General features: G+C 57.1%; 3 protein-coding genes across 4 annotated transcripts; 1 reads left to right on the top strand and 2 right to left on the bottom strand.

Moving 5' to 3' along the window:
• Positions 1 to 276: 276 nt before the first annotated feature.
• IZUMO1 (izumo sperm-oocyte fusion 1) lies at positions 277 to 3,930 on the bottom strand. The gene is made up of 10 exons (XM_087827291.1): positions 3,544 to 3,930; positions 3,102 to 3,176; positions 2,657 to 2,743; positions 2,364 to 2,384; positions 2,033 to 2,113; positions 1,746 to 1,846; positions 1,334 to 1,487; positions 803 to 1,001; positions 477 to 568; positions 277 to 320 (listed from the first exon to the last, which is right to left on the bottom strand). Exons 1-10 carry the CDS (start codon positions 3,776 to 3,778, stop codon positions 277 to 279), a joined length of 1,089 nt encoding a protein of 362 aa, XP_087683417.1. The 5' UTR covers positions 3,779 to 3,930.
• Positions 3,931 to 6,383: 2,453 nt separating this feature from the next.
• FUT1 (fucosyltransferase 1 (H blood group)) lies at positions 6,384 to 7,513 on the bottom strand. Its single transcript, XM_016205996.2, has one exon. The coding sequence runs from the start codon at positions 7,511 to 7,513 to the stop codon at positions 6,437 to 6,439; it is 1,077 nt and encodes a 358-aa protein (XP_016061482.1). The 3' UTR covers positions 6,384 to 6,436.
• A 1,691-nt stretch (positions 7,514 to 9,204) lies between these two features.
• On the top strand, positions 9,205 to 11,639 carry FGF21 (fibroblast growth factor 21). 2 transcript variants are annotated; one of them, XM_087827292.1, is made up of 4 exons: positions 9,205 to 9,362; positions 10,187 to 10,572; positions 10,694 to 10,797; positions 11,349 to 11,639. In XM_087827292.1, the coding sequence occupies exons 2-4, from the start codon at positions 10,242 to 10,244 to the stop codon at positions 11,637 to 11,639; spliced, it is 726 nt and encodes a 241-aa protein (XP_087683418.1). In that variant the 5' UTR covers positions 9,205 to 9,362; positions 10,187 to 10,241. The 2 variants fall into 2 exon arrangements, with proteins under 2 accessions (XP_087683418.1, XP_016061481.1); XM_016205995.2 differs by lacking the exon at positions 9,205 to 9,362 and having other exon boundaries at positions 9,982 to 10,572.
• The last annotated feature ends 537 nt before the right edge of the window (positions 11,640 to 12,176 follow it).

Here is a 12,176-nt window from a genome sequence, read left to right on the forward strand (position 1 = left end):
AAAAGGCAAGAGGAAACCCGGCCGGAAGAGCGGGGAGGGGGCGTCCTGTGAGGGGACCGGGCCTGGGGGAGGAGATCTGGGTAGGGCTGGCTCTGCCCCACTCCTTAATTCTGGAATTACACTGCAGTCAGTTGGTCCCTGCCATGACCCAGGAGGCCTGGTTTCCAGCCCCTCCTCCCTCAGGCAGGAGACCATCCCCAGACCTCTCCTCTTGGGGGAACCAAAAGTTGAGATCAGTATGGAGTGAGTCAGATACTTAGACAACCAGATAAATGTTTATTGGTGCCTAGGTTTTTTGGTCTTTTCCTCTGGAACCTGGGGTCTATGATCAGCTTCCTTGGCAGATGCTTTGGTAGGTTCCTTGGCAGCTTCCTTGGCAGCCCCCTCAGCAGCTTCCTGGGCAGCTTCCTTGGCAGCCCCCTCAGCAGCTTCCTTGGCAGCTCCCTTGGCAGCTCCCTTGGCAGCTCCCATGGCAATTCTCTTGGCAGCTTCCTTGGCAGTGTGGTACCAGGACTTTAAGGAATCAATGAAGTATCCAGGATTCTTCTCAGACCAATAGCAAAATATCCTGCGGGACAGTGGGGTACAAATAGCTGAACCAGATCAGATCCCAGCCTCCCTATATCGGATCTCATTCTAGCAATTATCCAAGCTTCGCCCTCCTAGGTGAGCCCCAACCTGTTTCCTAAGCCACTTCCCCAATGGAAGTCCAGCTCTTGAGGCTCCAGAGCTCCCAGACCCCCTCAGCAGTGGAAGTGCCGCCCCTCACCCCAAGCCCAGCCTTCCTCGGCGTGCAGCTCACACGATGACGATGCTGGCCATCAGCACCACAAAGCCCCAGATCAGCAGCCCGACCAGGAGGCTTTTCAGCATATTCTCCACAGTGGGAGCAGATGTCATTGGCTGGCTGGTCGGCTGGATGGGATACCACGTTGTGTCATCCAGGCCTACGTCATCATCCATGTCTGATGACTTCTCCTCCACGGTTCTTTTGGGCAACACTGACCAAGGAGGAGGAAGGAATGGCCCTCGGAAGGCAGGAAGGCCCAGCCACAGCCAAGGCAAGCCCTCCCGGCCCCAACCAGCCCCAGGACCCAGGCCATTCAGGAGATAGATAATTGCGTGCTTCCAATTGCTTGTCGCCGGAACCCACCCTAAAGGGAACCCTGCCTACATGACCAGAGGCCACGGAGAGGGCAGGAAGTGACACCCTCCTGGCCTAAAACCACACCCCAGCAGGAAGTTATTCCTCCATAGGCCACACCCCTGCAGCAGACTGCCCCCAACCCCAGGACCCTGAATCCCATACTTCTCTCAACTCCCCAGCACTGACCTTTGACGTGAAAACGGATGGCCGTGGCTGTGACGCCAATCGTGGTTCCCAGCTTGCAGAGATAGACGCCTTCATCCTTTGGCTCCACCATGGTCTTGACTAGGGTGGGTCCTTTCCCCTTGTACTCCAAGGTCTGAGTCTTGTTGCCCCAAACCTAGACCCAAGCTCAAGGGGTCACAGAGGCCTGGGGAACTCAGGGGTTGGGGGAGTACAGGGGTAGGATGATCACAGGGTCTCAGTGGGGGAGATGGGAGTCCTGTGTACTGGTGAGAGTATAGGGTCCCCGGGGGTCAGTGGCAGCCAAACCTAGTAGGTCATGGGTCATGGGGACTGTGGTACAGGCCTGTGGATACAGGGTTCGCACAGGCCTGATGGATTTGGATTTCAAGGTACAGGAGTCGGAGGGTCCCACCCTATAAAAGCTGTAATCGGTCAGGGCTGCAGAGGCTTTATGCCAGTTGAGCTCACAGTCCAGGATCATGTCCTCCATTTCATGGACATTGACTTTGCGACCTGGGGATAGGGGGTTACGGTGGGATGGTCTTTTATGGCTCTTGACTGTCCCCCAACTCCCTTCCATTAGGTCAGCCCCGCCTTTTCTCTTCAGCTGACAGTCGTCTTGGGCCTCCCTTTACTCAGTCACTCCTCTGGCTCCGCCCCTTTTGCGCCCACCCCTCCTATGGCGCCCAGCTCTCTCACTTGGGCACTCCGAACCCTTCGGACAAGGGTGAAGCTCCTTCTTGCAGTTAGGGCACCAGATCATGGTCTGTACCATGGTACCTGAAGGAGGAGGGTGAAGGCTGTAGCCGCCCACTAAGGGGTGGGGCTAAAAGGAGGGGGCGAGGCCAGGGGCGGGGCGGGGCCAGAGCGCAGCTCCCTGGGAAGCCGGGGTCTACGCGGGCGCTCTCCAGGGTGGGCCGGGTGCAGAAGGAATCCTGGGGACCCAGGAACCTCTCAGACGCGAGGAGGAAACACCGAGACCCGTGTAGGGGTGAGGGAAAGAGGGCCACCTCCCTTAATCCAGACTCACCACATTTGTTGGGACAAAAATCTGCCTCGGAAGAGAGAGAGAGAGAGAGAGAGAAAAAAGAGAATCAGATTTTTTTAAGTTAAAGGGAATGAGAGAGGGGGCAAAGGAAGAGGCTGGTGCTGGAGTTCCTGGCTTTGAGGGAGGAAGGACCTGTGTGCCTGCACCCCTGAGTGTGAGGGAGGAGGGTTGGGAGAGCTGAGGGGCCAGACTTGGAGAAGCAAGGGCCTGAGGACAAGGACTCCTGGACGGTGGAAGGAGAGGGCTGGGGTCCAGGACTCCCCATATTCACTCACTCTCTTTTAAGAACAGAGCCATGAATCTGGCAAAGACATCTTTTTGCTGTTTCAACATCCAAAACAGCTCCTTCACAAAGAGCTCACCTGGGAAGAAGCAGAATAAAGCAGAGTGATCCCTCCCCCTTTCCAGGTGTGAGGTGCAGGAAGTTTGCCTCTGTCTGCAGAGCCTGGCATTCTGCTGTTTGGCCTTCTCGGGGAGGAAAAGTGAAATTGAATGACCACTTAACATACTGGCTAAGCAACAACTGGGAGGAGGGCGTTGTTATGGTCTCCATTTTAGAGGCAAAGCTGCAAAGCCACACAGCTAGGAAGCGGCAGAGCCAGGAATTGAACCTATGCAGTCTGGCTCCAGAGCCCAGTACCTGACAGGCATCACCGGCAATCATTTCACTGAGAGATTCTGGAGCCTTTCCCCTTTCCCCTCCCCCCTCCATGCATTTACCTGTTACGTTACTGTCCTTGATGCGTCTCAGTTCCTTCAGCAAACTCCAGGATGCCTTTTCCAGTGTGGGCTCATCTGTGGGGAGAGACAGAACCCCAGATTCCAGTGTTACTGTCTCGTTGGGTCACCTGGTCTTAGAAACTACAATACTCATGGGGCCACTGGGCAAGGATAGACCTGGTTAAGGGTTTATCCACCAGTTGCTTTCTGGGAGTTGTAGTTTCACTGCATAAAATTGCAGGCTAAGGGATAGGGGAACACTATTTGCTAGCCCTGGGGAACCCCTAAATCTGTACCCAAGCCTGTTCCATTCCCAAACCCAGGAGACTCTGCCTTCACTTCAGTCAACCCCCCCCAACCCCCCCCCCCCACACCCAGCAATCCTAGACCCAGACCCCTCCCTTCCCAGGACCCAGGAGTCAGGGCTTAGCCCTGCTCTCACCGATGACCCCCAAATAGGAATCCTCATTTATCGGCAGATTGGTGAAATCCTTCAAGGTGAAGTTTACCCTAGCCATCAGTCTTCTGTGCTGATCAGCCCTCAGGTGTGTAGGCAGATATTCCTTCTCCAAGGATTTTAGCTCTTCCAAGACCTTTTTATCACACAGGATACAACCCAGGGCAGGAAGCAGGCAGCTGGCCAGGGCCGCCACCAGGAGGGGAAGCCGCGGCCCCATTGAGGCCAGAGCGCTCAGTCCGCGCAGACCTCCGGGGAGAGTCCTCTCACCCACAGGAGGTGAGCACTAAACGAAGAGTTGCCCTTCCCCGAGGTAAAGAACCCCCAATTTGCAGGGCGCACAGTTCTCGTTAGGAAACCCAGGATATCCAATGCACCCTAAACAGCCGCTGCCCGATCTTGACTCCAGAGTCTTGCACCCTCAAACACTAGTGTTCGCTAAAAAGCCCGGTCCATGTTCTGAGGGCTTTGAGAGAGGAGGGCCGGGCCACGTCCTTCCTAATATTTTACCATTACTAAAATTAAGGATTTTGTTAGGGGCTAGGGTGAGGTTGGCTGCGTGGTATCGAGAGCGTTTGACTGGGTCAGAGTCACGGTTCGCCCCTATCTAAAGGAACTCTCACAGCCTCCGTCTTCCACCTTCCCACTTGGAGCCCCGAATTCCCAAGAGATATTCCCTGGAGGCTTCCTTAGCCCCGCCCAGAAGCCCAACTCTGAGTCTGATTGGACCGCAACAAAGGGAGTCCCCGCCTATCGCGCCTGACGTCACAGAGGCGGACTTGCCCGGCCTCTATCGAAGAAGTACCCTCTCTGCTCCGGCTTTCCAGAGACAAGGAAAGGAATTCTGGCCTTCAGCTTCCTCCCCAGTCTGAGCCCCAGGACCTAAGCTTCCAACTAGATGCCAGAGATACGACCCAGGCGTAGAGACACAAGGACGCGAGACGTGAGCCTAGGACTAGGCTCCCAGAAGCCCCGGGTCTCTCCCGAGCGGATTCCCGCAGCCAGCCCCATGGCATTGTGGGAAATGTAGTTCAAGACTTGTACTCTGCGCTCACTTCCTCCGCCGCTTTCTCTCCCAGCCTCGGGGCTGATCGCCAAGGTCCCAGAGGAAGGTGAGGCGTGGGGGCCAATACTGGGAGGCAAGAAAGGAATTGGGGCTCAGAGGCCACAGGTCCAGCAACAAGAGGCTGCCAGATCTGAGCTGGGAGAATACCCCAAGGCAGGAGCCATGAGAGTCCCTGGAAGTTCCTCACTTGTCCTACACACACACACACACACACACACACACTGACACACTCATACACACGAGACTCCAAAAAATCTAGAGACGGGTTGGTGATGTGGACTTTTAATTCATACTTCCCTCTCCCACCTATGGCAGCTGAGTAGGGAATAGTCCCCCAAAACTCCCTGAAAAGACTAGGAAACGGGCTTAGATTCATAGGCGATTCTGTAATAAAAGGATCTACCTTCACCGCCTGCAAAAAGCCACAAGGGGCCCTAGTCGGTTTGGCTCAGTGGTTAAAGCACTGGCCTGCAGACCAAAGGGTCCCCGGGGGGCAATTCCGGCCAAGGGCACTACCTCAGTTGCAGGCTCGACCCCCAGCTCTGGTCGAGGCACGTGCGAGAGGTAACCAATTAATGTGTGTGTCTCACATCAATGTCCCTCTCCCCCTCCCCCTTCACTTTCTCTAAAATCTATGGAAAAAAATATCCTCACTCCTCAGGTGAGGATAGAAAAAAAAGAATCCCATCCTCCTTGGCCAAACCAGGATCTGCATACCCTCGGATCTTTCCACCCCTCACTTAAAAGCCAGATTTAGTGGTTCTGTGAATTCAGGGACAGACGGACAATGGTGGCAAGGAGGCACAATACCAGCAGCTTTCTGCAAACCCAAAGGGCACATTTATTCCATCTGACTTCCAGAAAATCCATCCCATCTCCCCCAGCAGCCCAGCTGCAGAGGAAGAAATGTCCTTAATTGGGAGAGGCAACCCAAATTCGGAGTCATCATGGGCAGTGCCTGTCTTTGGCAGTTTTTTAGCTTAAAAAAAAAAAAAAAAAAAAAAAGTCTCCCTGGAAAGCCTTGCAGCCAGAAGCTACGGCATTTCAGCAGCCATCCCTCTCCTCCACCTCCCATGTTTTAGCCTATCTGCTGGGGGAAAAATTGTCTTTGTGGTTTTTATCATAGGCTGAGAGGTTGAATAGAGTTTCACTCTTCTCACAAATTGTCCCAGCTACACATAGTTTGTCTTCCATCAATCTTTCTGGCAGTGGTGAGGTGTTGAGCTTCCAGTTGTACCTTTATTCAACCCTTCACCAAAGGTATCTGTAATTCCACAACTCTACCCCTCTGGAAGGGCCCTGCAGGGTTCTTCAGCTGGCCCTCTCTAGAGCAAACCCCCCATCTAGAACCACTCCAGAAATACAGAAGGGGCGTTGGTGAGTGTTTGCTCTAAAACACCCATGAGTCCCTACAGTCCTGAGGACCCAGGAGAAGAAAAACGTCTCTTCTAGAAAAGAGCTAAAGAGTCAACACTAGAGGGGGTAGTTCCTGATTCCTGGGGGGCAGCCATCCAGAAGTACTCTGGATATGGGCTGGGAGCTACAAGTGGCCACTGTACCTTGCAGAACTGTCGTTAGCCTTCCCAGACATTGCCAGTCATCAGGAAAATATTTCCTGCTGGTTCTAGAATGTTCAGACAGTTGCTGGAAGCTCCCCTTTCTCTGAAAGTCTAGCCAGCTAGAATCACTCTAGAAATGGGTGCCCACCTGCTGCAGGACCACCACAAGCTTCTCCGGAAGCTTCTAGGCCTCTGGAGACGCATAATGCTGGCCCTAGGTGGATCAGGCTATTCCAAAAGGCCTCGTCGGCAGTTACTGGAGTGGAGACAAGTCTGCATTAATGCCCACCCACTCAGGCAGGAAGGCGGCCTCGGGCTTGAAGATGTCAAGGAAGCTGGAGCTAGGCAAGGTGAAGTTGGCCAGGTAGACAGTGTCTCCACCAGCAAGATAGGCGGCCCAGAAGCCGAAAGTGCCAATGGTCATGATGGTGTGGTTGCACTGCGTGAGCAAAGCAAAGTCCTTCCCCGGCGATGCCTCCTGCCCGTCGCCAGCAAACACCACATCCCCCTGGGAAGTGTCGATGTTCTCACGGCACCACTCCATGCCGTTGCTGGTGACCACAAAGATGGGGGCCTTGTGCCGGGCCCGGAACCAGTTCATGGCCTGCCGGAGGTAGGCGCGATCGCCCACCACACCCTTCCAGTGGCGGGGCATAATCTGCAGGTAGTCGCCACGGCGCACGTGGACACCCACGAAGGTGCTCGGGAGGCCCCTGGTGCTGCGCAGGCGGAGCTGTCTCAGGAGACCTTGGGCCTTTTCCCGAAGGTGGTCGTGCAGGGTGAACTCGCTCCGGATCTGTCCCCAGAGATGGTGGAAGAAGGTCCAGGAGCAAGGGAAGCCAGAGAGCTTCAGGAAAGGATCCTCCAGGTGCGCGTACTCCTCCGACATCCAGTCATGCAGCTGCAGGTTCCGCCAAGGTGAGTGGCTGTCCACGTCGGGCGCCAGCACCGGCAGGGTGATGCGGAACAGGGGGGCCAGGACAGCGTGCATGCCGGGCAGGATGAAGGCCTGGCGGCCGTTGAGCTGCGCCAGCGCCAGCAGGGTGGCGTATTGCCCCATCTGGTTACCTAGCCGGCCCGCTGGGGAGATGGTCCAGGCCCCTGAGAGGGAGGCAGGGGGCTTGGGACAGGAAGAGGAGGTGTTGGTCCTCGGAGTGCCCGACAGGCAGAAGATGGCCACAGGCGCTGTTACCCGGTGTCGGTGTGCAAACAGGAAAGACAGGTCCAGACCGCTGTGAAAGAGGCCTTGATAGTGGAGGAAGGAGACTCCTGAAAGAACACACACTAGCAGGAAAGTCAGACACAGGTGACTCCTGCGGAGGGTCCACATGGCTGCAGGGGGAAAGGAGAGTTAGCAGAAGCTCGGAGCCTGAGGGAGAGTCAGGGAGGCGAGGCCTGAAGGAATGAATGAGGGGACTAAGAGTTTGGACGCTGGGTCTGAGGGAAAAGGGGATCAGGGCCCAGGACTCCTGGATCTGAGGGAGGAGAAGCTGGAGGTTTGGAATTTGGGGGAAGGGGATGGGAGATGGTGAAAATCGGTGGTTTCCAAGATAGCAGTGGTCCAGGATCCAACACCTGTCCCCACGTCTTGCAGTCTCCCTGTCCCCACCTGTAAGGCCCACGGAAGTTGGACTGTGTTCCACAGCTCCTTTCTCAGGTGTGACTATGTGAAGGACAAAATCCACCAGGGAGGTGACAGGAAGCGACAGGCCAAATAGAATTTGAGGGGCTGGAGGCCCAGGGCTGATAAGAGATCTTCATTCCCCCGAGAGGCAGGAGCTGGGGAGTGGGGGTGGAGGAGCGTCCTCGGGCCCTAGGGTCATAGAGGGTTAGAGTTTGGGAGTGCCACCCCTGGGTTTGGGGTATCCGCACTTCCCACTAACCTGAGCTCCTGGTAGGTGGCTGATACCCTGTCGGCTTGGTGTGGAGGGAGTGCGCTGTCCCCAACAGCAGGCTACATCTGGCCGCCCCGGAACGGCAGACTCCAGGTTCCCAGGACCCACAGCCAGTTCCCACCACGCCTGTTCCCTAAACTGGCCGCAGTGGTTCTGGGAGCGCGAAGAGTGGGCGTGGCCTGCTGGTTCACAGCCTCAACGTCTCCTGGGTGTGGCAGGTAACAGCCCGCAGCCAGGTGGAGCCCCACCTCTTTGCTGAGCCCCAGACTAGGCAGCTCGCCCACCATCCCAGCCCCTCCTTCCAGGCACTGGCCAGCAAGAGGGCCCCTACCTGGCCACCCAGGAGCCGCAGCCTTTGCTGGACGTGGAGATCTGGCGCCCGGATGCAATGCTGGACCCAGGCGATCGGGTCTTTCCACCTCTCCACCTTCCCCTTGGGTCTGAACTAACCATCTCTCCCGAGTGTCTGAATGCGCCCAGCCAGGCCTCTTGGTCCCGGCGCCCAGGTCCCAGGGGGGAGGGCGGTTCTCCTCCCCAGACCACATCCTCTTGGTGGGGATGGAGAACTGTCTGCTTGGCGGCTCCAGGAGCGGATGGAAAGCCTCCTCCAGCTCTCAGGGGACGACCTGAAGGTGTCCCCGCCCCACCCGGGGCGCTGATCCCCCCATCCCTGCCATACACCCGCAAATTCAAGAGTTGCGGCCTCAGCCTCTCCTTTGGGGAGATCCTAGGATCTGGCGCCTAACTGCTGCTTTCTAGACTGCACATCTGGGAGGCAGCCCCCCCCCCCCAAGGATACCAGAATGGAGAGTTTCCTCTTTCTTGCCCATCGCAGAGCCCAGAGCCCAGCACCAGAAAAGAAGCCTCTGCTTTCCCCTCAACAAAAAGATTTGCCATCGCTGAGTCACCTTCTCACCTCGCCCACCCCGCCCAGCAGTCTGAGCCAAGGACTCAGAATTTCACTGGCTCTCAGACAGGTGAGCATAATTCCTCCAGACCCAGGGCCGGTGCTGAGGGTTCTCAGACTGAGGAAGTCCAGGCCTCCAGCACCTCCTCCTTTGGAACCCATCTCCAATCCTTTCACCTTCAGATTCCAAGAAATGGCCTATCCCTTGCTCCTTTTGGGCTCTTGAGTCTAACTTCATTCTCCAGAGCCTGGCTCACCTGAAAGTCTGCGTTAGAGTCACCACCCCCGGGCTGTTCTGGAAGAGGCCTGGATGCTTGGTAGACCAGCTTCTGGGCAGTGGTTGGTGAGGTTGAGGTTGGAGGTTGGCTCCCAACCAGGTGAGAGGCTTTTGGTCCAGGACTTCTGTGTCCCTGGGGAGGACACTTTGGTCCTGTGGCATTTGCTGATTTCCTGAAGACTGAGGAACCTCACAGTCTGACCCCCAGAAGCCTAGATGCCCTGATGGAGTCAGAAACTCTAGTTATGGGACACAATCTGCACCAGTCATTGAGGGAGGCAGGCAGTTTGCAGGCCCCCAGCCCCTCCTCCCTCACACCCAGGAGTCCAGGCCCCCAGCCCCTCCTTCCTCACACCCAGGAGTCCAGGCCCCCAGCCCCTCCTCCCTCACACCCAGGAGTCCAGGCCCCCAGGCCCTCCTCCCTCACACCCAGGAGTCCAGGCCCCCAGCCCCTCCCCCCTCACACCCAGGAGTCCAGACCCCCAGCCCCTCCTCCTCAGACCCAGGAGTCCAGGCCCCCAGCCCCTCCTCCTCAGACCCAGGAGTCCAGGCCCCCAGCCCCTTCTCCCTCACACCCAGGAGTCCAGGCCCCAGCCCCTCCTCCCTCACACCCGGGATTCCAGGCCCCCAGGCCCTCCTCCCTCACACCCAGGAGTCCAGGCCCCCAGCCCCTCCTCCTCAGACCCAGGAGTCCAGGCCCCCAGCCCCTCCTCCCTCAGACCCGGAGTCTCTGCCCCAGCCGGAAGGCCCCCCTGACTGGTTGCATCACCTGTTCGGGCTGACCTGGCCACGGTGGAATCCGTGCTCTTGCCAAGTGGGTCAAATATCATGAGTCAGGCGTAGGGAAGGTGATTGGGCGGGTCTGTTTGGATATAAATCCTAGAGCTTCTGCATCTATCCCAAGAGACTTGGTTGTTCCATCAGCTGGGAATCCACGTGCAAAAAGACCCAGGCGTTTGGACTACCTGAGCAGCAACCCATGAGTCCACTCATCCAGACTCAGGATCTAAACAGAAACTATATCCTTCAGCGAAGCAGACTGCAGACTCCAGACCTGGCCAGACGACGTGAGCCATTGATGGGCTGGGACAAGGCCTGGTTCCAGTACCCAGGGCTGTGGGTCCCTGTGCTGGCTGTCCTGCTGGGAGCCTGCCAGGCACACCCCATCCCAGACTCCAGCCCCCTCCTCCAATTTGGGGGCCAAGTGCGGCAGAGGTACCTCTACACAGAAGATGCCCGGGGGACAGAGGCTCACCTGGAGATCAGGGCTGATGGCACAGTGGCTGGGTCTGCCCACCGGAGTCCCGAAAGTGAGTGTGGGGGCAGGGCCTGGGTCTGAGGGAGGAGGGCCTGGGAGCCCATATTCCTGGGTCTGAGGGAGGAGGGGCTGTGAAAAGGCCGCCTGTGTCTCTGATCACTTTCTTTCCTCAGGTCTCTTGGAGCTGAAGGCCCTAAAGCCAGGCGTAATCCAAGTCTTGGGAGTCAAGACATCCCGGTTCCTGTGCCAGCGGCCAGACGGGTCACTGTACGGATCGGTGAGTGTACGGGATGCCCCTCCTGGGACCCTGCCCCTCCTCCTATCACGCCGTCCTCTGGTACCAAGTCTGGCACCGTGGCCCTGGGACAAGGCTTGGTTCTGTGCTCTGCGTGGCCCAAACTCACCAAACCCCGTAAAGGTGGGGCTGTTGTTATCAATGTTTGCAAGAAGGGGAAACTGAGGCTCGGGCAGTGACACCACTGGCCCCAAGTCAAGAGGCCTGTGAATGGCGCAGTGGCCTGAAAGACCAAGTCTAGTGTCTTTTAACCCTTGCGGAGCCCACGAGCTTCCACGTGTCTGGCTCATGCTGGGCACGGATCTCTCAGGGAGGCCATGGCCTATACAGGGACGGTGACCTCAGGTGGCGGCCAGACTCCCCTGCTTGGTCTTGGAAAGCCTCCACTGTCCCCTGGGAGGAATAGAATGCTCCTCTTTGTGAAGTGGGGACAGCAAGCGAGTGTCCTTGAGGCTGGGGTGGGGGGCCCAGACCCCTGGGTCCTGCGGCAGGAGGCTTGGCGGTGACTCTGGCCTCTGTTCTTGTCCCCTCAGCTCCACTTCAGCCCCGAGGCCTGCAGCTTCCGGGAGCTGCTCCTCGAGGACGGCTACAACATCTACCAGTCCGAGGCCCGGGGCCTCCCGCTCCGCCTGCCCCCCCGCAGCTCCCCACCCTGGGGCCTGCCTCGTGGGGGACCTGCCCGCTTCCTGCCACTGCCTGGCCTGCCCCCAGCACACCCGGAGCCTCCAGGAGGCCTGGCCCCTGAACCTCCCGACGTGGCCTCCTCAGACCCCCTGAGCATGGTGTGGCCTTCGCAGGGCCAAAGCCCCAGCTACGCGTCCTGAAGCCATGGGCTGTTTATTATTGGGTCTCCTCTTTATTTATTGGGTTATTTATCTTATTTATATTTTTACTTTTCTTACTTGGAATAATAAAGAGTCAGAAAGAAGGATCAGAGTGAGCATGCGTGAGTGTTTGAGGAAGGGCATGGGATCTGCTTCACCCCTCCCATTGACCCCCAAAGCCCCCTGTCCCCCATTGCTGAAAGGATGTGAGAAATCCCAGCCTCCCCCTGGGCCTCAGTCTTCTGTTCCCATAGGTATCCCCAGGGACTCTGGACCATCCTTGCCCTTTGACAGGACAGAATTTATCCCCACACACTCTAACCCCCAACCTCACGTGCTAGTGTTGTGGAACTATCTCTCAGAGGTGCTTCAATGATAGGGGATTTTTTTTTATTTAATATATCTTTATTGATTTCAGAGGGAGGGAGGGAGAGAGAGAGAGAGAAACGTCAATGATGAGAGAATCGTCATTGATCGGCTGCCTCCTGCACGCCCCCAACTGAGGATCGAGCCCGCAAACCAAGCATGTGCCCTGAC

This window comes from Miniopterus natalensis, chromosome 18 (assembly GCF_054644295.1).
Source record: "Miniopterus natalensis isolate mMinNat1 chromosome 18, mMinNat1.hap1, whole genome shotgun sequence".
Classification (NCBI taxonomy): domain Eukaryota; kingdom Metazoa; phylum Chordata; class Mammalia; order Chiroptera; family Miniopteridae; genus Miniopterus; species Miniopterus natalensis.

What these genes read in the sequence shown, in the direction of transcription:
- FGF21 (XM_087827292.1), top strand. Translation starts at nt 10,242, where the DNA reads ATGAGTCCACTCATCCAGACTCAGGATCTAAACAGAAACTATATCCTT. An exon ending in TGCCCACCGGAGTCCCGAAA is followed by an intron (nt 10,573 to 10,693) that starts GTGAGTGTGGGG and finishes TTCTTTCCTCAG; the next exon opens with GTCTCTTGGAGCTGAAGGCC. An exon ending in ACGGGTCACTGTACGGATCG is followed by an intron (nt 10,798 to 11,348) that starts GTGAGTGTACGG and finishes TTGTCCCCTCAG; the next exon opens with CTCCACTTCAGCCCCGAGGC.
- IZUMO1 (XM_087827291.1), bottom strand. Translation starts at nt 3,778, where the DNA reads ATGGGGCCGCGGCTTCCCCTCCTGGTGGCGGCCCTGGCCAGCTGCCTG. An exon ending in GGCTCTGTTCTTAAAAGAGA is followed by an intron (nt 2,385 to 2,656) that starts GTGAGTGAATAT and finishes CTTCCGAGGCAG; the next exon opens with ATTTTTGTCCCAACAAATGT. An exon ending in TTTTTGTCCCAACAAATGTG is followed by an intron (nt 2,114 to 2,363) that starts GTGAGTCTGGAT and finishes CTCCTCCTTCAG; the next exon opens with GTACCATGGTACAGACCATG.
- FUT1 (XM_016205996.2), bottom strand. Translation starts at nt 7,513, where the DNA reads ATGTGGACCCTCCGCAGGAGTCACCTGTGTCTGACTTTCCTGCTAGTG.